At 42.4% G+C, this 26,289-nt stretch overlaps 3 protein-coding genes across 6 annotated transcripts; 1 reads left to right on the top strand and 2 right to left on the bottom strand.

Moving 5' to 3' along the window:
- Positions 1–1,984: 1,984 nt before the first annotated feature.
- Positions 1,985–3,998, bottom strand: LOC137102107 (C-C chemokine receptor type 6-like). Its single transcript, XM_067481270.1, has one exon. The coding sequence runs from the start codon at positions 3,617–3,619 to the stop codon at positions 2,507–2,509; it is 1,113 nt and encodes a 370-aa protein (XP_067337371.1). The 5' UTR covers positions 3,620–3,998; the 3' UTR covers positions 1,985–2,506.
- A 4,510-nt stretch (positions 3,999–8,508) lies between these two features.
- Positions 8,509–12,400, bottom strand: zbtb25 (zinc finger and BTB domain containing 25). 3 transcript variants are annotated; one of them, XM_067481257.1, is made up of 4 exons: positions 12,316–12,400; positions 11,038–11,491; positions 10,701–10,896; positions 8,509–10,049 (listed from the first exon to the last, which is right to left on the bottom strand). In XM_067481257.1, the coding sequence occupies exons 3-4, from the start codon at positions 10,871–10,873 to the stop codon at positions 8,858–8,860; spliced, it is 1,365 nt and encodes a 454-aa protein (XP_067337358.1). In that variant the 5' UTR covers positions 10,874–10,896; positions 11,038–11,491; positions 12,316–12,400; the 3' UTR covers positions 8,509–8,857. The 3 variants fall into 3 exon arrangements, with proteins under 3 accessions (XP_067337358.1, XP_067337359.1, XP_067337360.1); XM_067481258.1 differs by having other exon boundaries at positions 11,038–11,261; positions 12,316–12,387; XM_067481259.1 differs by lacking the exon at positions 11,038–11,491 and having other exon boundaries at positions 12,316–12,383.
- Positions 12,401–14,520: 2,120 nt separating this feature from the next.
- Positions 14,521–24,498, top strand: zbtb1 (zinc finger and BTB domain containing 1). Of its 2 annotated transcripts, none has more exons than XM_067481221.1 (2): positions 14,521–14,926; positions 18,893–24,498. In XM_067481221.1, the coding sequence occupies exon 2, from the start codon at positions 18,897–18,899 to the stop codon at positions 20,955–20,957; it is 2,061 nt and encodes a 686-aa protein (XP_067337322.1). In that variant the 5' UTR covers positions 14,521–14,926; positions 18,893–18,896; the 3' UTR covers positions 20,958–24,498. The 2 variants fall into 2 exon arrangements, with proteins under 2 accessions (XP_067337322.1, XP_067337321.1); XM_067481220.1 differs by lacking the exon at positions 14,521–14,926 and adding an exon at positions 15,303–15,563.
- The last annotated feature ends 1,791 nt before the right edge of the window (positions 24,499–26,289 follow it).

The following is a 26,289-nucleotide window of genomic DNA, read 5'->3' as shown; positions in this document are numbered from 1 at the left end:
CAACCCCACAGTAGACTCTGGACTCTAGGTAAAGCTGAATGTGTGTTTCATCGACTATTGTATTCTGGAGCCTTGTTTCTTTTTGGACTTTTGTATTCTGGACCCTGTGCAGCTTTCCCCTTTGGTCTTAGGTTTGCTTTAAATCAGTGTTTCTTGGCTTAGTTTTCTCTGCTTGTTGCTCCCGGGTTTTGTGTTTTAGGTTTGCCTTTTGTTTAATTCAGTGATTTGGTCTAGCCTCTTGTTGTTCTCCACTGGTTTAGTCCTGGTTTTTGTCCTGGCTTCTGTGTTTTTTCAGTTTGCCAGTGCTTTATGTTCAGTTTGTTTGTGTCTGCCTCCCCTTAACTACTGTGTTAGTTTATGTGCTCCACCAACTCTGTTACTTTGGTTATCTTTCCCTTCCAGTGTGTTTTTTTTAAGTCGTGCTCTGTTTAACTTTAATCATTACTATGTGTGTTCATTTGTTAGGTAGTTTGTGTTCTTTTATATTCCTGCTAGTCCTCAGCCTTCCCCTTGTGTTTACCTGCTTTAGTAGTTTTACATTTATCCATGCCCTATTTATTTAGTAGCCTTTGTTTTGTTTTTTATTCTTTCATTTCCTAGCCTAACTTGTGTTTTGGTAAATTCTGTTACCCTCTTGTCTTCAACGTCCACTCTGTTGTCATCTTAGATTCTATTAAGTTAACTCCCCTCGTGTGCTGGTCCTGTGGTTAGTCATCTTAGTCTGTATTCTGTTCTGAATCTGGTTTCTAGTATCCTCCTGTTAGGAGCCACTTCTGTTCACCATTTAAGTTTCTGTCAATAAAAGCCCCTTGTTATTTTCTATCACTCACACTGTCTCCTCTCTTGGGTCCATCCTCTAACCAAAACCATGACAATACGATAATCGATACTCTGCTCATCCTCGTGCAGCAATACTGCAACGGCACCACTAGCACAAGGGGCAAGCAAAATTAGATGCTGCTAAAACAGGTGTGCTGCAGAGGAGAGCTTTGACGGACTGAAAAGCACTTTGACAAGCAGAAGACCAAACAAAGGGTTTGGTGACACCAGTGACACTGGTGAGGGGAGCAACAACATTAGCAAAGATTCTGCAAAATCTTCTGTGGTAGCCAGCCGTGACCAGAAATTGGCGGAGCTTATATCTGGTTTTAGACACCGAGTAATCTAAGATAGACTGGATGTCCTTGTCCCACCTCTTTTCCTATGTATGTCACCATGGCCATACCAAAGTCACGTTTGGACAGATTCGAGGTGAAGGAAGTTTCCTTTAAACTTGTAATCTAAGATTGTTTTTAATGTGTTTATAGGCCACAATATCATCTCGGTATACCACACGCTCGCCCTCAGCTCAACAAGTGTCTGTGTACTCGTCAGGTGACAGAAACAGATTTTTCAATTTCTTTGTCAGTAAAGTGCAGGACATTAGAGACATTTGTCCTTCCTCGTACATCTAAGCTAGAGGTTCTCCTCTTCACACTTGGTCCTGTTTTTCTCCTGTCAGCCTACAGGACATAAGGTTTTATTTAAAAAGATGTAACCTCCTTCTAGCGCTGTTGACATTGTTTCAATGCTATAAATAAATAAATTTTACTTACTTACACACAGTTGTTAACACCAGCAAGGACAAGGTGCAAGGTGACAAAAAGGGTTAAAGGGACAATATTCTTTATCAGGTTTCGTTTAGTGACAAACTAGGAACCAACCAGGTCCACACAATTCTTCATTTGGCGAAGAGGAAATTAATCTGCTTTGGTTACTGAATTTACTTAGAAAATCAGTACAGAAACATTTTGTTTGACTTGCACACAAGCAGACATGCTGAACTCCATACTCTAGAACCAGGGACAGCTAAACCATTTTCAAGCAAGCAAGTGACTTCTTGCTTTGCTGGATTTACACAGTGGGCAGGCTGGTTAACAGACTCTCCTTTATTCGTGATAGATCTAGGAGAATTAGAAGTATTACAATAGGTCTCCTAAAAAAATCAAAGAATCATTTGTGTAACATATCACTGCATATCATCGTATCATGTATGTGAATCCATTACACATACTGACAAACCTTTTTCTTGTTCAGTCATCTTCTTCTTCTTGCTGTTGATAAGAGTACGGATCGATTGAAGGGCAAACGGAGTCTGAATTGGCCTTAAGCAGGTCCATCATAATGTTAGTTTGACAACAAAATTTGTGCGTTTAAAAGTTCTACTTTCTGTGGTTTCAGAGAGGAAGAAGCAAAAACATGAATGAAACATTTGTTGGCAGGAAACAGAGATTCAAGATGTTGATTGATTAAAAAAAGCAAAACCCTAACTCGAACAAAAAAATACTATTTTTTATTATTTAAAACCTAGATTCCCAACGATGGTCCTCAGGGAGCACTGCCCTGCTTGTTTTCCAACCTAACCACTGCTGATTACCTGGATCAGATGTGTTTAGTCAATCAGTTGTAATAATTTTTGAATTCTACAGGGAAGTTTTTTGTCCACAGATAAACCCATCAGATGTTCTCACACGTTGAGAGATGAGTTGGTGTCACTGATTTGGTACACCACACGGCAGTTGGAGGTGTTGATTTTAGAGCTGGCTCTGGAGAAGCATCGCAGATAGCACAAGTCCTGGACGATTCTTCTGAAGTGGTTCCTGAACTTCACCCCCATAAAGGCGTACAGCACTGGGTTCAGGCAGCAGTGCAGGTAGGCAATGGTCTGTGTCACTGTCTTAGCCATCAGCATGGTATCTGACACTTCACACGTGTGCAGGTCAAACATCTTGACTGCATCATAAAGCAGCATGATGTTGTAGGGCAGGTGGCAGATGATGAACACCACCACCACGGCCAGGACCACTTGCACCGCCTTGTGCCGTTGGAAGTTTTTGGCTCTCAGCAGCGTGATGATGACAGCAGTGTAGCAGAAGATCATGATGAACAGTGGCAGGAAAAAGCCCACAGCCATCTGAGTGCTGGGGACAGCGACCTTGGTCCTCCAGGCTGTGTCATTGTCATTGAATTTCAACTCACATACGTAGTGTTGAGTAAAGGAGACGTTCTCTTCATGGATCATAAAGATTTGCCTGGTGTGGGACGGCTCATACCAGTGGTAGAAGTAGAAGGTGGGGACAGACAGCAGAATGGCAGAGACCCACACAGTAGTGCAGATAATGTGGCTGTAAGACAGCAAGTGCAATCTAAAGCTGCGGCGAGCCTGGACAATGGCGATGTAGCGGTCGGTGCTGATGCAGGCGAGCAGCAACATGCCGCTGTACAGGTTCACGCTGTAGGTGCCTCGGAGCAGCTTGCAGGCCACCTGCCCCATAGACCACGATGACATTTCGTTGTAGACAATAAGAGGCAGCGCCACCACAAACAGCAGGTCTGCGATGGCCACGTTGACCAGGAAGATTCCCATCATTGACTTGGTCCTCTTGTAGCAGGCGTAGGTGACGATAACCAGGCCATTTCCCAGGAAGCCCAGGATGGAGATGATAGAATGGACATATGGGCCTAAGACCTGCTCCAAGCTGCGGTTGCTTGCGTATGAACAAGGTTCAACCACATTGTACTCACCATAATCAGTGTCATTTTCAAGACTCCATTGGTTGTAGACTGAATCTGCTTCCATCTTCTGCTGTATCTAACAGAACAGAAAGACACATTAAAATGCAGAGTGCTGTTGGGTAAAAACTGAAACCCTGCTAAAAATTGTTGCTTCACAAAACAATATAAAAGGCACAACACACACAACTAAGTAAAATAAAAGAAGTTTGGTGTAATGTAAATTTTTAGCGAGTAAATAAAGAGGAGCAAAATGTTATATCTAAAAATCATACATAGTCATTTTCATGATTGGGGAAAGAGGAGGATGTAAACTAACGAAGCAAAGGTTGTATACACATCTGTGTGAACATTAGGAAAAGACATCAAGATAATCAAAAATAATCTTAACCAAAAAATAGAAAAACAAACAAAAGACATTAGAATATGTTTAGCTGATTCTTCAGTTGGTGCATGTAAACTACTGCGACATAATCGCATAAAAAACATACTATACTTTGAAATCATGATATTTGTTTTTTAAGCTTCAATTTCTGTACAAATTAAACAGTCTTAAATGTTCATCATTGAATTTTACAAGTGCTCGTAGGTGGATATTGTTATGTTTGGACAAAGCCAAGGTGGCAGTTTCCCCATTTCCAGTCTTTCTGATAAGGCTTTATAGGATTATATGAATGTAAAACTCTTCCTTTATACATTTTGTAAAGTTGTAGATGTGGTACTGCGACACCCAATCTGCAGTTACACTGAATCCACGGACAGGTGAAGTGACTAACATTGATGATCTTGTTACAATGTTAAGGGTGGGATAAGCAGCAAGTGAGAAGTCACGTCTTAAAGTTGATGCAATTTTGATAAGGGTCAAACTGTGGTGGATAGACATATAGACTGGCGACCTGTCAAGCTTGGACCCCACCTCCATACGCTCCAGCTCCCCCGTGACCCAAATTGGATAAGAGGGGACAGATGATGGATGGATGTTACAAAAGTTAGATCCCCTTATCAGCCCCTGATTAACTGATCATCAGAAGGTTTGCAGACTTCTGTAAAAGCTGAAGTTTTAACAGTTTGCTGGTCTGCACCATTCAGGTGTGTTAACACAATGTCAAGAGGGAAAGACAGCACAGTTAGAAGACTGAACACGTACAGTTTATATGGAAGAGTCACCAGGAGAAGGACTTTTCTGTTTAGAAAGAACATGAAAGCTCAACTGAGGTTCACAAAACTGCATCTGAACAAACCACAAGACAATGTCCTATGGACAGATGAGACCAAAATGGAATTGTTTGGCCTTAAAGCCAAGAGCCAGAAAACCAAACACTGTCAGGATCACCACCTTTCTCCTGGTTATATCTTTGCACCTTGTCTCCAACCTCTTCCAGTTTTTCACTTCCTGGTTTTCAGTGCTCTCGCTTGTGGCCACACTCTCTGTTCATCACCATAACTCAGAAAACTGCTTATCTGACTATTTATACTAGTTGGGAGAACTTAGTTTTATTTTTGGCTTCATTTGTGTTAAATAAATTATGTCACAGTGAAAAAAGTTGATATGTTGTTGTTTGTCTGAGGTTCTATTTGCCTGATACCTTTTGATCAGAGGATTTTTACAATTTTTACACATAAAAACATTTAAACAAAGACAATTTAATACATTTACAGTTACATTTCTCTCACGTTCCCTTTTTGCTTATCTGGACTGAAACATCAGCCTCATTACTATTCATTCACTAAAGAAATTTTTCATTAGAATTTTGATATATATTATAGAATTTAAATTTCAGTTTAAATATAATTGATTGTAGATTACATGAATTTCTAATGCTGAAGTCAATCAGGATATTAGACTAATTCAATTTTAATTTCATATGTTTTTAAGTAGTTTTGATGGATCATAAACGTGATGCAGAACTCTAACTGTAAATGATGTGTCCTTGGTTTAAAACATCTCACCATGTCACACCATTAAGCATGTTGAGCACATTTTCATGGCAGTGAAGTTGTCTTCACTCACACATCACAAAGTCTGATGGAGTAATTTAAACTTAAGCGTTCACTTAATGGATTATCACAACTACCGTTGTGGTTCTCGCTTCAAACAAAGTCCAACTATGTGGGTTTACAGGCAAAGTTCTCCTTCAGTAGGAGGACAAAGCATAATTCATATCATATTCATCTTTAAGTGTTATTTAAAGCTTTTATTTGCTTTCATCAATTCCTAGTTGCTTTATGAAGGGGTGGGGTCAGATTTTATAACGACTCAAGTGTTTTCACTTCCAGGTTTTCTTCAGCAAAGCCACAGCTTCTGTGTCCTGCTGTAAAATAATTTCCCATTAAATCAGATCAGATCAGCAGAAGAACAAAAAACCCTGGTTAGTTTCTTTTCCAAGTCAGTGCTAATGCCGCAGTTTTCTAAACCTCAGCCCAGAATAAAACCTGCTCTAACACTGTGACTCACTCATTATCAAGATATTTAGTGAGAAAATGGTAAATGGCCACTTTGCACTTTTATCCAAAGCGCTTCACAAGCGTTAGAAGAAGCGTTACTCTATCTACATTTACTTCACAAAGAAATTAGTGCTGAGTCTCATCATTTAGAATGATGTAGGCTGTCTGTGTGGTTTCATCTGCTGCCTCCATCAGGTCACAGCTGAAGAAACAAATTGACTCCACTTTACGGACACGGACGAAATAGTTTGTACCTTTCCATGAAAAATGAAGAAGCCACAATTTTAACTGAAATAACTGGAAAAAATTTAAAAGAATTAAGACAAATTAAATTGGACTTTGCTTTCTGAAAAATAAATGGATTATAGTGATTCTTCAAACTGTTTCCTGTCATTAGCATCAGACACGTCTTCAGTTTAAACATAGACCAGGCTTTGCTCTGCTGTGTCTCACCGTGTCCACAAACTGAGGACTTATAGACAAATATGTTAAAGACTGTGCTCCAAGCAGCTTCAAGTTCCTGTGAATTCAGCTGCAAATATCAGAAAAATGTTTAGGTTTAGGAGACTGGGTCCCCCCCAGCCCCCGACCCCGAGGCAGCAGACTGGGTCAGTTTACCTGAAGTCTCTCTGTTTGCAGTGATTGTCTCTAAAGGACACAATGTTACGTTACTGTAATTGTTTTCGTTTTTGTCCAATTTTTTTGTCAATTCCAAGTTTTTTTTAAAGAGAATTGTGGGCTTCTTTTTTTATGCACATCTGCATCTGAATCTCCATCACTGTCACATGTTAATATTTTAGCTCCATGAATCAAATCAGCACATCTACACCTTGTTTACCCATGAATCATTGCTTGTTTATTTTATGAATTTTCTGACCTCATACCAAACAGAATCAATATACTGTAATGTGTGTGAATTAAAAGAAAACATTATTGTTTTAGTTCTAATGAAGCATTTAAAGGCGTCACACAATATCCTGGGCTCTGTTTGCACTAAACTCCCTAATATGGAACTAAAATTTGCTCTGATCCCTGTTCAGTGGTAGAGAGGAACTGAAACACCACCTGGTGGCAGCCTCATCAACAACAAGAGTCGGTGCATACGATGCCTTCATGCTCTGAACAAAAGCAGCTTGGTGGTTTTTAGTAAATAACTGAGGGACAACTAACAGAAAAATCCTTAAACATTACAAAATCCTCCTGGTCTATGGATCTTGAGCTTAAAGATTCCATCTAAGAGCCGTGTTCTGATTGGTGGAAAAAGACATTTATTTACAAAACCTTTCCATCAAAAACGGACGTCTATGTATAAATCACTCAGCTTCTTATTTTTTTACAGTGAAACACAAAGATGACGACTCACAACTGAACGAGCACAGGCTCAATGATCAATAATCAACAACATCTCAATGGTATACTCTTCATCCATTAACTAGTCTCCATGTTTAAAGGACCACACCACTGTTTTTCCCCGTGATTTAACCTACTGTATCATTGGTTACTTCAAAGTAAGGTTCAGCTTTATTCACAGAAATGTTTCTTAATCTAAAACCAAACACTGTTCTCTTCAATATTTCTCATTAATCGGTATCAGAGATTTGGTTGATGGTGCTGAAAAGAACGCATCATCAGGATTTCAATTAATTCTCTCTTCACACTCACAGTTTGTGTGTAGAAAAAGACCTCAGGATTTAATGGTGAATGACATCCCACCTGACCTGTGGGAACAGGTGGTCTCCAAGCTTCCTGACGACTGCAGCTTCTACAGTATCGGACAAATCATATGTTTTCTCTCTTCTTGGTGTCAGTGCAACTTTGGGCCTTATGTTCACAAACTAACAGTGTGATAGATGTTATCCTGTGAGGCATTCAGGAACAGTTCACAGTGGAGGTTCTCTGCTGCATGCAGGAAAAACATGAAGTAAACTGTGGTGAAACAGTGGAATGGTCCTTTAAAGTAAGAGCCTGAGGTGAAAGTAGAAGAAGAGAGGAGCTGCTCAGCTCTGAATCTCTGCTCTACATCCTGGTGTCTTTAAATCTGCTGCTCAGCAACTGCCCAGGTGTTTGCTCCGAAGGGAGAACAGCAGCTTAACAGACGCTGTTGCAGGTTGTGGTTTGAGCTTGAAGCTCTGATCAATTTCACCTAAACCATCTCAGAAACCACAACCTGGTTTATTCTGCTACTGTTGAAACAGTTTGAGTACACTGACTTGATTGATTTGATTTATTGATTGGTTGTTTGATCAAATGATCAGATTGTCTTAAAGAGGACATGAAACCCAATCCAACCAGCAAAACTACTCCCGTCTGCAGGTCACAGTTTGTGTCACTGATGTTGTCCCTTCACATTAAAGGATAAGTCCCATGTTTTAACACGTCCTCTTCTTCTGCATCATCCACACAGTTTCAGACGTGACTGTGGTGGTTTAACATCTCTGCTGGAAACATTTAGAGACTAGAGATGGGAAATCAACATAGGACACAATGTGTTATGAGGTTTTGAGCCGCACCTTTGATTCAGCTGCTGAATCTTTTATTCAGTAGTTAACTGCCATCTACAAAAATGAAAGAAACAAAGAACACATCCAGAGGTAAGTCCCAAAGACTTAGTCAAGAACCAGAAACGATTAAAGAACCAGTAACTGGAAAAACTGGAACGAGATAAAACGACTGATTTTAAAATTGATTTGTTTCGAACAAATGGTTGCAGCTGAAACCTGTGGAGCCCAGAGTCCGACCGCAGCACAACACTGTGATCACGACACACACCTGCACAGGTACAGAACCAGCAAACAGCAGCAGAGACACAAACAGAACCACGACAGACACAAAACGTTCATCATTTCTCCGCTAGATGCCATTACTCCACGGGGACGCCGTCAACGCTCTCCTGGGAGATCTCAGAGTCCAGAGAGTAGCAGGAGCTGCCGTTGTCCTGAGTGTCCCTGTTGGCATCCTCAGAGAGCGTGGCTGTGCCGGCAGAGGCCCCTCCTCCACCCCCAGGCTCTGCGGCACCCTCACAGAAGTGAGCGGAGGCCTGGAAGAGCTGGCTGCAGAGGCGGTTGTAGCGATGATAGCGGGATGGCTTTCCAGTGTGGGTGTACATGTGCTCCTGCAATTGACTCTTGTGGGAGAAGCGCAGGCTGCAGACAGCACAGGCGATCTTCCGTTTGCGTGAGTGCAGAATGGCGGGCGTGGGGCTCCCCCCTCCTCCTCCCCCTCCACCCCCACGGCTCCTTCTCAGCTCTGCAGCCAGCTGGTTGGCAAGCGCCTGACTCTGCCTCAGTGCCTCTTCCAGACACCCTGCATCGAGCTGCTCCTGGGACCCCGGTGGCCCCTCCTCCACACCAGTGTCCAGCTCCCTGCCCTGTGACAACCCCTCCATCAGGCGGCTGGGGTCCAGGGCGTGACTAAACAGGTGCTCCTGGAGGCCCTCAGGGGAGGAGCAGCGCTCTCCGCAGCGTGGACACAACAGGACCAGGGGCCGATCTTTAAACAGTAGGCTCTGAGTGGGACTGCTGCTCTGTGAAGGAGACCCCACCCCAGGGCCCTCCTCCCCTTCACCATCCTCCCCCTCCTCCTCCTCCACCCGCTCCTGCTTGATGCGAGCCGAGATGTCTGAGTCGTCTCCAGATGCCACGGAGCAGACGTTGCGCAGCATGGAGGCCTGGCGCTCTGACGGGACACCCTCTAATCCAACAGTGAGGGACAGCTGGGAGTGGGACCGCAACCCCCTGCCAGAGGAGCGCCCATCCTCCGGTGCACCGCAGGACACAGTGGTGGTCTTGGGGACACCGGGTGCCTCCTTGTTGGTTAGCTGGGACGAGATCTGGATGCCATACAGGTTGGACATGCGGACCACATCGGTGGCGGTGTCGGCGGCCCCCTCTCCAGGTTTTCTGCACAGCTGGTAGGCATGAAGGAACTTTATGCCATCCTGCAGCCTGCTCTGGTCCACCGGCTGTTTGGGACACATGCCAGTGTACATGATGTGAAGCAGGTAGCTAAAGACGTCTGGCTGAATGTCGGTGGGCTGGATCTTTATACACTCACTGAGGACAGAGAAACATGAGACGGTCAGGATGTCCTGCAACACAGTGTCATCTTTAAAAATGTTGAACGTGGCTTGGCTTTTGGTTCAAAGTTTTCTGGATGATTTCCCTCAGTATATGTTGTTTTTTCTCCTTTGATGAATGGGGTCGCCTGTATCTGGACTTTTAGTATACCTGAGCATGTATTACACCAAATATCTGCAGCAATAGAGAAAATGCTAAAAGATTTATAAATGTTGACTTTACATGATGAGATTTGTGTTATGTGCTTACTACAGGTTAGTGTTCACGTTCACTACTTCATGGCCAACAAAAGATCAAGGGCTTTTGTCTTGTCCCTTCAGGGGTCGCCACAGCAGATCGTGTTCCACACGTTCATTTTGCATGAGTTTTTATGCGAGATGGCCTTCCTGCCACAACCCTACCTTTTTTTATCCGGGCACGGGGCTGGCACCAAGGTGGCTCTTGGTGGCTGGACGGGGTGCACTGGTGGGATGGGATTCAAACCCGCTGCCTTCTGCATCCCAAACCAATGCCCCACTGATCCACCAGGCCCCCTACTTCATGCCAACAATTCTAAAGAAAAACTACTAAACAACCTTCTGTAGCTTAGTGTGTTCATGTAATTGTGTCTACGCCACCCCCCTTTACCTGGACTGGTGGATGAAGATCATCTTGAAGTAGTTGGAAAAGGCGGCCAGAACGGCTCGATGAGCTTTAAAGTAGACGTTCCCGATGGCAACGGTGCAATCGCACAGGAAGCCAAACTCTCTCTGGATGTTGAGCTGCTGCAGCAGGAAGAGGCTGTGGGACGATACCTCCATGACCCCCCAGAAACTGACCCTGTCTGCAAGAAACCAGACACATGGGATAGGAGCTAAACCTACATTCACTTTTTATGTGGTGAACACAGAAGAGAGATCAGAGGTGTCAAAGATCAACTAATGCGCTGCTGAAATCATTGAGAGGATGTCGTTATCTGCAGTACCTGGTTACACCTCCAGGTGGAGCCTGTTACTGTGTAATAGGGTGCAGTTACACCTGTAAGGCTGCACCAAGAACACGTAACTGATGGAAGTCTGAGTGCAGCTTTTTATGAGCATGATGCTGCATGAACAGGTCCTTAAAAATTCTTGCACATGTAGACCACTTTCAGAAGATACAGGAACTCTCTGGTCCAGAATGAGATGAAGCTGCAGCCGCTTTAGGAAACTTAAGGAGAAAATTAAGTTACAATACAGAGCACTGGTTTTCTATTTTATGCTCCTCACTGTTATCAATGGGGTATGTAATATTTTAGAGACACTGCTCAAGACTATGTTGATGATTTAGACCAGATTTGACAAGTCAGTGGGCTTTGATGTGGACCTGGTCTAAAGTAGTCTAAATGTGAAAAACAGAGAAAAATGTTCCTTTGATGTATTTTCATCAGCAGAAAAAATCTGAAAAATGTGAAGATAAATTCAAATGTTTAAACTTTCCCCAGTGACAGTAAATATTTACTCAAGTAGTTATTAGATGAAACCTGAACAGATTTACTCATTTGTACTGTGTACAACTACAATAAAACTTTTGTTTTGAAGTTTTTCTCCACAGCCACAGAAACTGTGATAAAACACTATAAATACTGTAATATTATCAGTACCATCTCCAAGTATTTAAATGTAGTAGTAGTACTGAAAAGCAGTAGTATGTGAACATAAATATGCCCCCCACCCCCCCAGAACAGAGATGAGAATCAGCAGTGAATTTATTGATCTGATCTTCCTTAACAACTGATGACTTGATCAGTGAATAGAAAGTGTTTACTTAGTTTTAGTCACGGCTCAAACCAATCTCATTATTAAATGCTCTAACGTCATGTCAGCAGCACCTGCACAGGTGAGGTCACAGCCTGACCTCTGACCTCACTGAAGGTCACGTCACATGCAACTGCAGCAGCAACACGCACATGGGAGGTGGGGTGAGAGGGGGTATTTGGAGGGGAAGAGCTTCGGGGTCTTCAGAATACGACTCGGATCTGAACTCACAGGGAACCGGACACCCGCGCAACCAAAACAGCACCACCGCTCCGCGCGAGCATGTCGCGCGCGCCAGACTGCAGCCTCCTCCATCCTCTGTTTCATCCACATTCAGCAGCACGCACGTCTTCTGTCGCCTACACGAGCAGTTGCGCGTGCGCTAGCCCCTCCACCCCTCCACCCCGCCTCTGTTTGTGTGCGCCGTGCACGCGCGCTGTGCCCGCGGTTGTTAATCAGGCTCTTACCGCAGAAATGTGCAGATTGTCTCCGGATCCGGTGCCGATTTGTTGCTGCAGAGAGGATCTCGCACAAAGCCGCGTCAAGTCTCGCGAGAGGACGGGTCAAAGGGTTCTGTCACGTGATCCGACATCTTATTAATAATGGATGGGGCTTTATTAGTTCATAAGCACATTTAAAGGCGCCTAAATAAATTAAATAAACGTCTAATATTTACTGTGGGGAAAAAGGAAATATGACACAAAAATATATAATTTAAATTAAAATCATTAGTTAAAATATTAGGGAGGAGAGAAACTACAATAACCTTTCCCTCAGTCTCACAGCAGATTAAACATACTGAAAAAATCCTAATTTCTAACAAACTGTATACCGGATTCAGAAGAATCAAACAATATTCCTGGAAAAGTCATATCTTACCAACATACAAAACACTCGGTTTCTATCTTCTTCTTTTCCTTTGGGCTGTGCCTCCATCTAACTCTATCCTCTGCATCCTCTTCTCTCACATCAACTAATTTCATGTCCTCTCTCACTACATCCATAAATCTCCTCTTTGGTCTTCCTCTAGACCTCCTGCCTGACAGCTCCAACCTCAGCATCCTTCTACTGATATATTCACCGTCTCTTCTCTGAATATGTCCAAACAACTTCAATCTGGCCTCTCTGACCCATCTAACATGAGCTGTCCCTCTGATCTCCTCATTCCTGATCCTGTCCATCCTCATCACTCCCAAAGAGAACCTCAGCATCTTAAGCTCTGCTACCTCCAGCTCTGCCTCCTGCCTTTTTCTTCAGTCCCACTGTCTCTGAGCCGAACCACATCGCTGGTCTCACCACCGTCTTGAACACCTTTCCTTTCATTCTCGCTGATACTCTTTTATCACACAACACACCTGACACTTTTCTCCACCCGTTCCAACCTGCTTCCACTCGCCTCTTCACCTCTTTTCCACACTCTCCGTTGCTCTGAACCGTTGACCCTAAGTACTTAATGTCCTGCAAGATCTTCACCTCTGCTCCCTGTAACCTCACCATACCACCTGGTTCCCTTTCATTCACACGCTAACCTTCATTCCTCTACTTTCCAGAGCAGACCTCCGCCTTTCTAGATTTTCCTCCACCTGCTCCCTGCTCCTGCTACAGATCACAATGTCATCTGCAAACATTATAGTCCATGGAGACATAGTTCTCTGCCACTCCAGACTTCCTCATACAATACCACAGCTCCAGCAATACTTTGCAGTCACTAATCTCTTTCAGATTACATGATGACACAAGATATAGTCCCCCTGAGTGTTTCTACCTCTCCTCGTATATGTCACCCTATGTTCCTGCCTCTTGTGGAACAAAGTCTTCACTACAGCCATTTCCATCCTTTTTGCTAAGTCTACCACCATCTGTCCTTCTGCATTCCTGTCCTGAAGACCAAACCTTTCCATCACATTCGCATCACCTCTGTTCCCTTCACCTACATGTCCATTGAAATCAGCACCAATCACCACTCTCTCACCTCTGGGGATGCTCTGAATCACTTTATCTAACTCACTCCAGAATTTCTCCTTCTCTTCTAACTCACATCTTACCTGTGGGGCATAACCACTCACAACATTGAACATCACCCCTTCAACTTCCAGCTTCAGACTCATCATCCTGTCTGATACTCTTTTCATCTCTAGTACATTCCTCTCAAACTCCTCTTTCAGGATAACTCTTACTACATTTCTCTTCCTATCTGACCCATGGTAAAACACCCTGCTCCTTCGCTTCTAGCCTTGCTACCTATCCACCTGGTCTCCTGGACACACAGTATTATCAGCTTCCTTCATTGCATTATGTCAACCAACTCTCTGGCCTTCCCTGCCATAGTCCCAACATTCAAAGTCCCTACTGTCAGTCCTACACTCTTGGCTGAAATGGGACAGAGTGAGATGCTACCGATTCTTTAAACCTCTGCTCAAAGTCTGATATTTTGTCCCTCAGAGTGAGACCTCTTCGCTGCTTCCTCCTCTCTGATGGACGTCAAGTTAAACAAAAAAATACACACGAACGTTTCAAGTACGATTTTCAAAATAATAGTCATATTGGCATAATTTAAAATGTAGTAAAATAAACCATTCCCTTCAAGATTGAAGTTTGTTTACATTTAATGTAGCAATAAAATGTTAAAACCAAGTAGATTATTTAAAAAATATACATAAGACACACACAGTATTTAAACATTCAGCTGCAGAAAGTAAGTTTCGGTCTGTGTTTACAGTTTTGTACATGTGTGTCATTTGTCCTTTTTTTTTTTTTTTTTACTTTTTAAAAACTTTTTTCTTGTCTTTATTCAAACAAGTAGAAAAAAAATCCAGGGAAACAAAACAGTTGTACTTTAGTTTTACTTTTTGACCGGAAGTCCTTTATTTCTTCTTCGCTGGCTTGCCGGAGCGGCGGGCTGTGCGGAAGTCTTTTCATCCTGCAGGAGGAGAAGAAGAAGAAGGGGCTTCTCCTTCGTCTCAACTTTCCGCCTGAACGCAACAGAGCTCCGGACACCAAACCTCCGGAGCCCCGGGTACACATCCATACACCCGCCGCCGACTGTAGCAGCTCCTCCGCCGGCCTCCGGTACTCACGGTAAGCTGACGTCTTTCTGTACGGCCCTCTGAGCCTCCTGCCCGTGGGAACTGCACGAAAAATCCCCGCGGCCTGCTGCTGTCGGTGCTAGCTGAATGCGGGTGGCAGTGCGGGGGTGGCGGGGCTGTTTGCGGGAGAGATACCACTGAATGCCAAGAGGCAGCATTTGGAAGTAGCGCATCCGAAGTGGCTTTTCAATATAAAAGTCGAGATAGTGATGTTAAAAGCTCAACAGATCTCGATGAGTTATAAATGAATGTGCACATAATAGAAACGATATGATCTTCAATAGAGTTAATGTTCTGTATTTTCCGTTTTCCTAAGACTTCAAACATCATTTTTTTAATCCGTATTGTTACATGCGCAGTTTTATCAGTTTTATTTTGGAGGCGGATCCTGTCGAACTTCCGGTCCAGTGGATACTAACTGCAGCTAGCTTGGTGCAGCTAGCCGCCGCGGAGCTGTAATCTCCATTTTAGCTCGGCCTCTCCCTTCTCTCGGCTGTGAACAGCCTCTCCTCAGCTCTCTCCGCTTCTCCCTTTATGGGCTTTCTAACGGCGGATTCTCGGTGACTCATAGTAGCGCGAATGCGTGAATGTGCCCCCGCATGCCCTCAGCGGCCCCGCGGGGGCGAACGGTGAGCTGACAGCAAAGGGACTCGCAGTGCCTGGAAGATTCTTATTTTACACATTTTATCAACAGAGTCTGGTGACTTTATCAGAAAATACCACAAACTTCCAACTACAGTAAACAGATTATTTAACTATAAAATTCCTGCTCATGAGGTTTTCTAATGTTGAACTTTAAGTTTTTGTGATGTTTCAGAGCAGTTTGAAGTCATTTTTCCTGTAAATGTTAACAGCTGTCCCACTGCTTTAACAATTAATTTCTGCGACTTTTACAACTCTCAAATTATACCTGCGATCTCTTACTGTATAGGGAAAATCCAGGTAGTCAGGCGATAAAATCAGGTTCACATGTGACAAATTCAGGCCAAGACGTAATAATAATGTATTAAATCTGGATTCAGAGTTACAGGGTTTGTGTCATTTTTCAAGCATAAATTTCTCTAAAAGATCAAATCCATTTCATTGAACACTTGTTATGAAAATAATGAACATGTAAGTTGATGAAGACATTTGTAAAATAAACCTGGAGAGCAGCAGAATAGAAAACTGACGCTGGGGTAACTGTTATGTGTCTGCTACACATGTTTTATTGTGATTGAGCGAAAAGAGTCTAATGTTTCTCATTATTTATGAAAGAGATTCAGTTATTGTATCTATATATGTTTGTCTGTGGTGCCTCAAATTAAAGATACGCCGTCTCTAATTTACCAGTTAATTTTTGATCTATAACCTGAGTACTTACTCTGTTATATTTCCCAGTTTGTGACTGATGATGAAGATAATTTTCTTAGATCAGGTGTCAGCAGGTGTGATGGGCTGACCAGTGTGATCAGGTGTCAGGAAACTACCTGATTATGGTGTCAACACTCAGGTCAGGTGTGTCTGTTGTAAACATCAAACCTGCTTCGCTGTCTAAAAAACCTGCTTATAGTGAACTATCAGTGTGATGTCTCACCTCACATCAGTTACCACACGTTTCTTGACCTTTCCCTTGTCATCGTCCATTTTTTCACTTCCTCTTCAAAGTGGGATCCTAAAAAAACAGAGTCTCCGTAAATGCAAAAAAACTGCTGTGATGTTTTGTTGACTTGTTATTTCTGTCAGCTCCCACCTGGTGGGTCTCCTTGAAATGTTGTAAGAGAAACTGATTCTGACATGGTTTAGACTTGTGTTGATTCTTACAGCCAAAGATTGAGCCTGCTGCCATGAGAAACTCTGAGGATTACATGCAGGTGTTTAGATTAAGGCAGTGAAAGTCAAGACACCAGCTACTTTTTCTTACACCATTAGTCTTGTATTATGTTTAACCTGGCCCCACCCTTACCCTGACCCTAAACTGTTACTTCTGTGGAGCTTTATGATATTTCATTCATCTCCGGTTCTCCTTTAACGTACAGGTACAGAGTATTCTGGATCTGTGATCAAAATCACTAACACATTGTAAAATCTCATCAACATCCTTGTTCATCCGCCACTTCAAATTTCTGACCTGTGTCTTTGGATACAATTGAAGCCACATTAAACATCCTGGATCTCAGCTGTTGTTGACGACATGGTGCTCTTTAGTTAAATTTTAGTGTAAATTAATCTTCATATTTAATGGGAAATTATCAGTATCTCTGTCTGAAAAGGTCCAGTGTCAGAGTAGATGTGTCTGTGGATATGCAGATCTTTTAATGGACAGCTGCAACAACTTATCAATTAGTCAACAGAAAGAAAGGAAAATAAATTGGCAACTAATTAAATAAATCTCTGAGTTCATCCAGAAATCGATGGTTTCTTGTTCCCTGAAACATGATAATTAGCTTCTTTTTTTGTTTGTTTGTTTTGTCTTAAATGAGAATAATTTAATTATGCTGTGGTTTGGACTGTTAATGACACAAAGTAGCTCAGTTGGTAAAGGAAGTCGTCCAAGGACCACAGGGTCAGTGGTTCGATCCCTGGCCCTGGCTAAATGTCGAAGTGTCTCTTGGCAAGACACTGAACCTCCCATTCCCCTCCCCAGCTGTGCAGTGCCGGTCCAAGGTAGAAATTGGGGAGGGTTGCGTCAGGAAGGGCATCCGGCGTAAAAATCAACATGCAGACAATGATCCGCTCTGGCGACCCTGAAGTCACGGGATAAGCCGAAAGGACAAAAAAACTCATTATTATAATAATAATCGATACATTCATTACGTGATCCTGTAAATATTTTGAGGATTAATCAGTAATCACTGATGAAAATTAGCATATTTATGTCCTCTTCAAATGATTTATAAAAAAATGAGATACAGTTATACAGAGCATCACAGTTGAGAAGCTCGAACCTAAAAATATTTGATACTGTAATGTGAAAATTGCATAAAGCAAACATTAAACCAGTTCGTTTACTGAATATACTCAGCTTTGAATCAGTATTTTCAATATTCTCCTATTCTAATTGAATTTGATTTTACTTTGAGATTTGTTTGTTTTTTGCAGTGGGTCCATTATACAGAGACAATAAAATCAACAGTAAAACTGACAAATTTTTCCTCCTATGAAAACTGACTCTGAAACCTCTCAGATGTGAACATCAAACTGTCATGAGTCAGTTCTTTATTCTTTAAATTACTGTCAGATTAACGTAAAAAGTTTGGATTCAGGTCTGTGTCACAGTCCAGAGTTCAGTAAAGTAGTTTACAATACATAATAGCAGTAGGTGTACAGTATGTGTGTGTTTATCATTTCACACAATCAAATCTTAGGAGATGAGTGGTTTTTATTCTCTGCAGGATGTTGCACAGCAAATACACCTATTGTCTGGATATCACCTTGTAGTTTCACAGTTTGTTGTTTCTGTTAATCTCATTACAAATCTTTTCCTTGTTTTAGTTACAGGAGATTTGTGTTGGTGATGGTATGATGTTTAATGTAGTTATTCCGATAGCTGTAAAATGGTTCAGGTATATGTTAGCCTTCTGTTTAAATCCTGTGAATTTTGGTTGGAATAAAAATTAAATATAAACAAATATGCACTGTCTGCAGTTTCTGGACAAACAAACCTTTTGGTGTATAAAAACACATGGACTTGTGGGCTGAGTTTTTGCAATTCCCCTCACATCTGAGGGAGAGGTTTTTTTTTCTTTTTTTTTATATGGGAACGTGATGAAATAGTATCTAAATGACTGTAGTCGGATCTCTTAATTATTCAGGTCTGATCTTGATGAGTCATAACAAGGCAGAGAGCTGGTTCTTCCTCATTGAGTACAACCGACTACATGTTGTGAAATACTCTGCAACGCAATAAAACCTGACCACAAAGACAAACCTCATAGCATAAAAAATGCAGCAGTTTACATTTCTTCTCTTTCTGCAGGGCAATGGCGAGGCCAAGCCACAGCGACCACGTCCTCCAACAGCTCAACAATCAGCGGGAGTGGGGCTTCCTGTGCGACTGTCTCATTGCCATTGGAGACATCTACTTCAGGGCGCACAAGGCCGTCCTGGCGGCCTGCAGCTCCTACTTCAGGATGATGTTTATCCGGGACCAGCAGGGGGCGGGTCGTCTGGACCTCAGCAACATGCAGATCAGTGCAGAGTGCTTTGATCTTATCCTGCAGCTTATGTACCTTGGACGCATCGTCGTGGGGAGTTATGAGTTCGAGGAGCTCAAGGCCTCCATGGCATACCTGCAGATGTACTATATCCCCGACTCACTAGAGGATCTCAGGGACATCAGGAGTTCCAACCTCACGCCATCCTCCTCAGCCTCCTCCTCCTCCTCAAGTTCCTCCACCGGCGTTATTGGTGGAAAGATGATGTTTGGAGTTCGCATGTATGAGCAGCAAAAGACCCCTGCACCAGAAGTGGAGCGTTTACCGAAAGCTGCCAGCAGCAGCAGCGCTGGACGTCCAGCTGCTGCGGCCACAGTAGCCAGGCCAGTGGTGGCAGAGGAGGTGGTGAACACTCCTCTGATAGTGGCACCACCAGTTGTGGATGGAGCAGTTGAGCAGCCATGTGATTTGAGGAAGAGGGCCGGTGGCAGGAGTTCGGCTCTCAAAGATCGTCCTCGGTTCGGCCGTACCTACACCTGTGATGACTGTGGATTTGTCTTCAGCTGCGAGAAGCTCCTAATCGAACACATCTTAACTTGCACCAACCGGAAAGCCTACCACCCACCAAGAGGCAACGTCGAAGGGGACAATGACTCGAGTAAAGCTGAGAGCTCTGCCTCTGAAAGCACAGAGGAACACAGGGTCATCTGTAAAGGTGAGGACGACTGGACTGAGGGCAAGGGGAACTCTGACCTCACCATCAGGTCAGTGGCAGCTGGGACAGACAGCGAACCTGGGTCAACAAGAAGTCTCTCTATAAAGACTGAACCTGAAGAAAGCATGTTCCCTGAGATTGAGGTGGTTCGGGTTGGTGAGCACATCACCAAAGACTCTACCACTCGGTTTAATGACACCGCACGTAAAGAGTTGCTGACTGAGAAAAGGGAGTCAGACCGTGAACCAGAGCCCGGTGTCTCAGGTATGGAGAACAGCAATGAGCCTTTTGAAACCCACATGTCCAGCAGTGATGACTCAGGAATTCCAACAAAGCTTCGAAAGGTCAAAGATGAGAAGCCGGACACAGACTGTGTCCCCTGTGAACTGTGTGGTGCTCTTTTAACAGAGGACAATAAGTCTGCCCACTACTTGTCCAACCACATGGGCCATATATGTGCCTGTGGACGGTGCGGCCAGGTGCTGATCAAAGGCCGGCAGCTCCAGGAGCATGCAGAGCGCTGCGGTGAATCCCATGGTGGTGAATCTGACTCCCACGGGGAGGACGAGGTGTCCCTGCTGGAGGACACGCAGGGAATGGAGGAGGGCCTGCTGGAATCAGTCGACCTGGCCTGTCCTCATTGTGGTTTGCTATTCCAGAATGAGAGCCTGGCGCTGGAGCACGCTTTGTCCTGCCATGACCAGGAGCTCTTCCGCCCGGTGCTGCTGGAGGAGGGTGGTGAACCCGATCACCGCCGCAAACACTTTTGCAGCATCTGTGGCAAAGGTTTCTACCAGCGATGCCACCTGCGGGAGCACTACACCGTCCATACCAAGGAGAAGCAGTTCACCTGCCAGACATGCGGGAAGCAGTTCCTGCGGGAACGCCAACTCAGGCTGCACACCGACATGCATAAAGGCATGGCACGCTACGTATGCCCAGTCTGCGATCAGGGAACCTTCCTCAAACACGACCATGTTCGACACATGATTTCCCACCTGTCAGCTGGGGAAACCATCTGCCAGGTGTGTTTTCAGATCTTCCCTGGTGGAGAGCAGCTGGAGAAACATATGGATGTCCACCTGTACATTTGTGGTGTCTGTGGAGAGAAGTTCCGCCTCCGTAAGGACATGAGGAGCCACTATAACTCGAAGCATACCAAGAGACTGTAGTACCGATCCAAACCATCCACTGCATTTATACTAGTATGTTACTAAAAAGCCATAAATGTGAGAACAAATGCACTTGAACACCAAAAAGACAACTTTTTAATCTGCACTTTTAAGACATATGCATAACCTAAACGGGTGTTCGCACTGTGAGCAGCATTGGTGATCGCTCGCACTGCGTATCAGTGTGCAGCTTTGCACTAAGGTACAATACACCAGGTGGGCTCAGAAATATAAGCAGTACATTAGTTAGGAGACGTTTTCTCTGGTCATTTGTCAGATAAATCTTAATATCAACTACTGTTGTGAAATCGCATTGGGCAGAAAACACTCAAGTTGTTTCTGCAAAATCAGCCAACCATCCACAGCCTTGGTGGACTTCATAGCTAACCAGATAAATGGCTAAAGAGATGTGAATTATTATTTTTGAATATTAAGGTTACATTGCAGGTTATTGGATCCAACCGGAACAGATGTCCAACTCTAGTTCCGATTTAAAATGACTTGTTAATCTGTCCAGAACCCAAAAGAAATGAATGACTATAACAAAATAGTAGTTTGGATCAATTATAAAATTGTTAGAGACTAATTTTCAAAAAATTAATCCGTGATTAGACAAATTAATTTAGCATAAAAATGCACCAAAGTTAAGTTTTCAGGTGAAAGTTCTCACCGTATCTGGAATCAACTAATTATGACTTGTTTTGACTTGTGTCTGACTCACAAACGTATGCCATGCCTTGTCCACCTGACTGGTCCACAGTTGTGTTGCTTCCAGTGTGAACTCGAGAAGACCGGCACTGAACTGTGGAAGATTTTAGTGTTTTCTCAGAGTGCTGTGGAAAACAACCAGTCCCTGTGGGTTCTGATCTTTAATTGTGTCCACATCAAACAGACATCAGAGTCAAAAAACATAGTCTGTTACCAATGCTAAACTTAGTTTGGTGAATGCAGGCAGTAGCACCATGAGAAGTGGACCGGTAGAGCCTCTTTGTGGAGTGAGCTGCCTCTTAAAGTGTCTGTCAGCGTTTCAGAGGGCTGCGGTGCCTCGAGGTTCGGGTCAACATTTTCTAGCTTTGATGTCAGATTATTTCCCAGAATACTAAAGTGTTTGAAACACGTAGAGTTTTTCATGTTGTACAGTGAGCACAGTCAATAGAAGAAGACTGAATTTTGTTTTTTGATTGCTTTGCAAGTTTGAAAGCAGATTTACCTTTTCTTTCATTAGTGTTCAGCTTTACATTCACTCGTTTCCACCATGCTCTGTGATTGGTGCCTTTACTGTAACAACGATGCACAATTGGTGTGTTTCAATGTGAATCTGAAAATGAAAGATTATTAAAATTCAGTAACAAAACACTAGAAGTTCAGCATTAACTTGCTGTATTTACTCAAATGCCTTACAAGTCATGTAAAGTTGTTCTGGCTGCAGTTGTGCTCCGGTTGTTTATGACTGTCAATATGCTCAAAACCACACCACAAAGGATCAGAACAAGTTAAAGACAACTGTTCATAATCAACCTAACCATTAAAAATCAGTTTGAATGAAATATATATCATCTTAAATAAGCACTCAACCAACCCAGACCATTTAATCCGCAGTCTGAGCTGGTGCTAAAATGACCCCAACTGACTTGAAGATTGCAACCATTGCAACTCTTTAGATCCAGCCTAATCCAATTTGAAACCAGTCTGAACCATAATAAAATAACTCTGATCACCTCGAAGTTTAGGACAATCCTAAGATGTTCACAACCAATTCACTTAAACTAGTTTCATACTAATCTGAACCCAACCAAAACCAGGTTACAGTGACCCAGTGCAAACTAAACTGTCTCGCTTCTGAAATAACTGAAACCCAATCAGAATGATTCAAAATTATATCAGAACGCATCTAAAGCAGGTCTAAATTAGCCTGAATCCAAAACTCAAACCATAGTTTAGAATGAACTCTAAATAGGTTGAAGGCCACTTCTAAACCAGTCCTGGGCCTCACAGCCAAACAAAACAGACCATCAGTTGCAAACTAAACTGGTTTACCATAATCAAACAGTAACTAGTTGGAAGACTAATGTCCAACACTAACCAGCTCAAAACCAACTCAATAACCAGTCTAACGCTGATAATGGATAAATGTTATTATTATTGTTGTTATTATTATTATTATTATTATTATTATTATTAAACACGGTTCAGAACCAGGGCACACTGGTTTTATCAACTTCGTTTGTCCTGTTCATTATCTGCACCTCCACACCGGCAGTGTTGGTGTTTTTATTGGGAAACATGTTTTCGGTGTTTTCAGGTTTAGGTTACTGTAGATTCAGAAAATCAGTGGCAGTGAATGTCGACTTGCTTGGACAATTATTTGGACAATCAGTGTCTTGAGGCAGAAGCTGTTTGTTGTTTGAATTAAATTTTCACGTGTAGTCCAACTTTCTGTGAACTCTCTTGCAGCTAATTTTGACTGAACTACAACAGTCTCAAACACCTTTTATAATGAAATGTAACCAGGAACAAACTCAAACAGTTTAGAATCAAACTAAAAACCAGTTAATGCTTTCTGGTCCTGTTTATTCAAACCCCCTTAACATGTTCTTGTTCGACAGAGTTTTATTTTTTTACTTGCACATGTTGTTCAGCTAAATACACACCACATTTTGTAGTACGTATTGTGTAACATGTACATAGACCTAGTTAAAGTCTGTCCAAGTCCAGTGGAAACCATGCTTTGGTCTTTTAATCAGTTAAATAAAACCCAGGGTAGTTTCACAGATTTCTTTAAACCTTTGAGCCAAACAAACCAAATCACAACTAACTAGACACAGTTCAGCACCAGTCAGTTTTTTCATCAAATTTATTATTAATTTGACCTAGTTTAATTTACCATCCCCCGAGCAACATTTAGGACCAAACCAGTTCAGTACTAAGTGGTATCCAGTTTTAAAGTAAATGTAAATATTATCCAGGAAAGTTTATTACATTATTGGTTCAAACAGATTTAAAACCAACAGTCTAGTTCATATCTGCCTGAAGCCAGTTGAGTGCTGACCCAGCTAGTTCAATTATGACTGAAAGGACTTAACTACCTACCAAACATTGGTTTGATACCAATCTAACACCTTTTCATTCTAATCCAAATCAGTCCAAAACCCTCCTGTTCAGTTCTTTTCTGACTAGAACCCGCTTAAAAGCAATCCCAGCTAGACCTGATGGCTAGACTTTAGTCTTTCTGTTGATCAGTATCAGTTTCTGCTCCAGGAATTAAACATGCAAATGTAATGAAATCCCCACACAACCTGGTACATCATGACGTTTCTGGAAAGAAAAGTTGGAATGTACCTCCCCACCCCCCACCCTTTTTTTTTTTTTAAGGGTAGCTCATCTTTCGAGTTGTTTGGCGTTTTATTGTGTGTTCAGGTGTTTTGTTGCTGTGCAGCTTTTTTGTTCTCGCTTGCATTCAGTTTGTGGGTTTTGGAAAACAACATGCTGATGTCTGGGATAAACTGCCTTTCTTAAGCTCTTAATAAACCAAGTAAATCTGTTTGGGAAGAAATGTCTCTGACTCTTTACACATTTTATCCTTTTTGTTCTATGTTTTTAGATTAAATATAGGTTCTTTCCAGTTAAAAAGTATAAATACACAGAAGGTTAAGTGTACTTTTATTTTAAAAATTAGCTTCCTGCTACTGCTCCTGCTTGTCTCAGTGGTGGTAAGTAATAAAGTACATTAAGTACTGTAATGACTGTAAATAATTTACTTGATTGTTTCAATTTATTTCTTTCACTCCACTACATTTATTTGGCAGCTCGAGTTACTTTGTAGACTGCACTACTACATTGTGGTAACACTAGACTACTTCTACCTCTGTCCTGCACTTATTAAAAATAAACCACAGTATCACTTTGATATCATCTAAATACAAATGTTTAATGTAAATTACCTGTACTTTTGTTACTGTTGTTATTGTCCTAACATGTCTTCTCTGTCATGTATTGGATTACATTTTGCAGTTGCTTCTTTGTCCACCAGGAGGAACCATAAGATTAAACAATGTGTTTCATGACCTGGTGAGGGTCACACCTGAAGACCACACGGAGCCCAGAGGAACTCATTCCTACACTGAAAGGTCTGTTATTATGGAGATACACATTACACAAAGCATAAATTATAAATCAATTACTAATTTTGTCTATGTTGTGTTTAAAGTTTGTTTATTACTGTGGTAAAAGTACTTCAAACTTTCAAAGTTAAAATGTACTGTCTTACTGCTAAAGGTCATGAAAAGAAAGTTAACAGCTCTGAAGTATTATCGGCTGAACATAAAGTGTTAAAAGTTTTGATTACTGATGTCTACACACCCAAACCTTTTAATATTTCATAATGACAAGCTCCATGCGCCACCTTAAAAAGAAGGAAATGATAGAAGTTGAGGTTGAGCCTAAGCTGGGAACCTGATTAACTCTCTGATGTGAGATTATAGAAACAACACAGCTCCAGGGAGTAAAACCAGCAGACTTACAGTCATGATTCGATCTGATGGACTGATAAAACAGAGGGCAGTTCAGGAGACGATGGATGATCTAATCTTTCCCTGATGGGATTAAAGCGAGCTGCAGTCAGCTGGAATTCTGGTTAGTCTGATGGACCTGGCTGTGAGAGAGCTGGATCATTCCTTCAATTATTATAGAGGCACCGGTGGTTTGAGGATTTCAACCTCTGAACCTTTTGTTCATTGTGCTGTCAGATCAAGTATTGTCATCCCGCTGTATTTTGCTGCACTACAGAAAAAAACATTTACAGAACATCTTAATCTGAACTAACCAATAATAGTAACGGATGTATGTCTTCCATAATCAATGTATTATTTTTTTCATACATTTCATTGTTACAGTGTCTCTGAATCTGTGTAGTCATGTTTCATCACCAGTCTTGTAGGTCTAACTTTGAATTGAAGCTGAAAGGGACTTTTACTCCTTGGTGTGTTAAATATCAGTGAACCCCCTGCTGTAATAACGTTTGCTTACAAGCACAGGGAGCTGTTGTTCCTGCTGCTTCCTCCTTTCTGCTGGTGCAAACCTTTCTTCTTAACCAGATCCCTTAGATCTCAATGAACCATCTTCTGCTTAGCTCCTTGTATCTCTGAGGAAGCTTGTTGTTTTTTTATAGTTTTTTTTGGCTCACCTTCTCAGGGACCAGGACTAGGAGGGCAGCCGGTCCTTTGGAAATCTGCTCAGTTCTGGATACACATAGAATGACCTGCCACTTCTGGACCTTTTGGGTCGACATTTGCTTGATTCTCATGGACTCTTGTCAGCTCAGTTTTACACCTGT

Source organism: Channa argus, chromosome 17, assembly GCF_033026475.1.
Source record: "Channa argus isolate prfri chromosome 17, Channa argus male v1.0, whole genome shotgun sequence".
Classification (NCBI taxonomy): domain Eukaryota; kingdom Metazoa; phylum Chordata; class Actinopteri; order Anabantiformes; family Channidae; genus Channa; species Channa argus.
Note: the sequence above shows the minus strand (reverse complement) of the source record. Positions and strands in the feature narration are given on the sequence as shown.

Bases quoted from the DNA above. Each gene is read 5' to 3' on its own strand.
- LOC137102107 (XM_067481270.1), bottom strand. From the start codon at position 3,619: ATGGAAGCAGATTCAGTCTACAACCAATGGAGTCTTGAAAATGACACT.
- zbtb1 (XM_067481220.1), top strand. From the start codon at position 15,514: ATGCGTGAATGTGCCCCCGCATGCCCTCAGCGGCCCCGCGGGGGCGAA. The intron at 15,564-18,892 runs GTGAGCTGACAG...CTCTTTCTGCAG, and splicing joins CGGCCCCGCGGGGGCGAACG to GGCAATGGCGAGGCCAAGCC.
- zbtb25 (XM_067481257.1), bottom strand. From the start codon at position 10,873: ATGGAGGTATCGTCCCACAGCCTCTTCCTGCTGCAGCAGCTCAACATC. The intron at 10,050-10,700 runs GTAAAGGGGGGT...CTCTGTCCTCAG, and splicing joins ATCTTCATCCACCAGTCCAG to TGAGTGTATAAAGATCCAGC.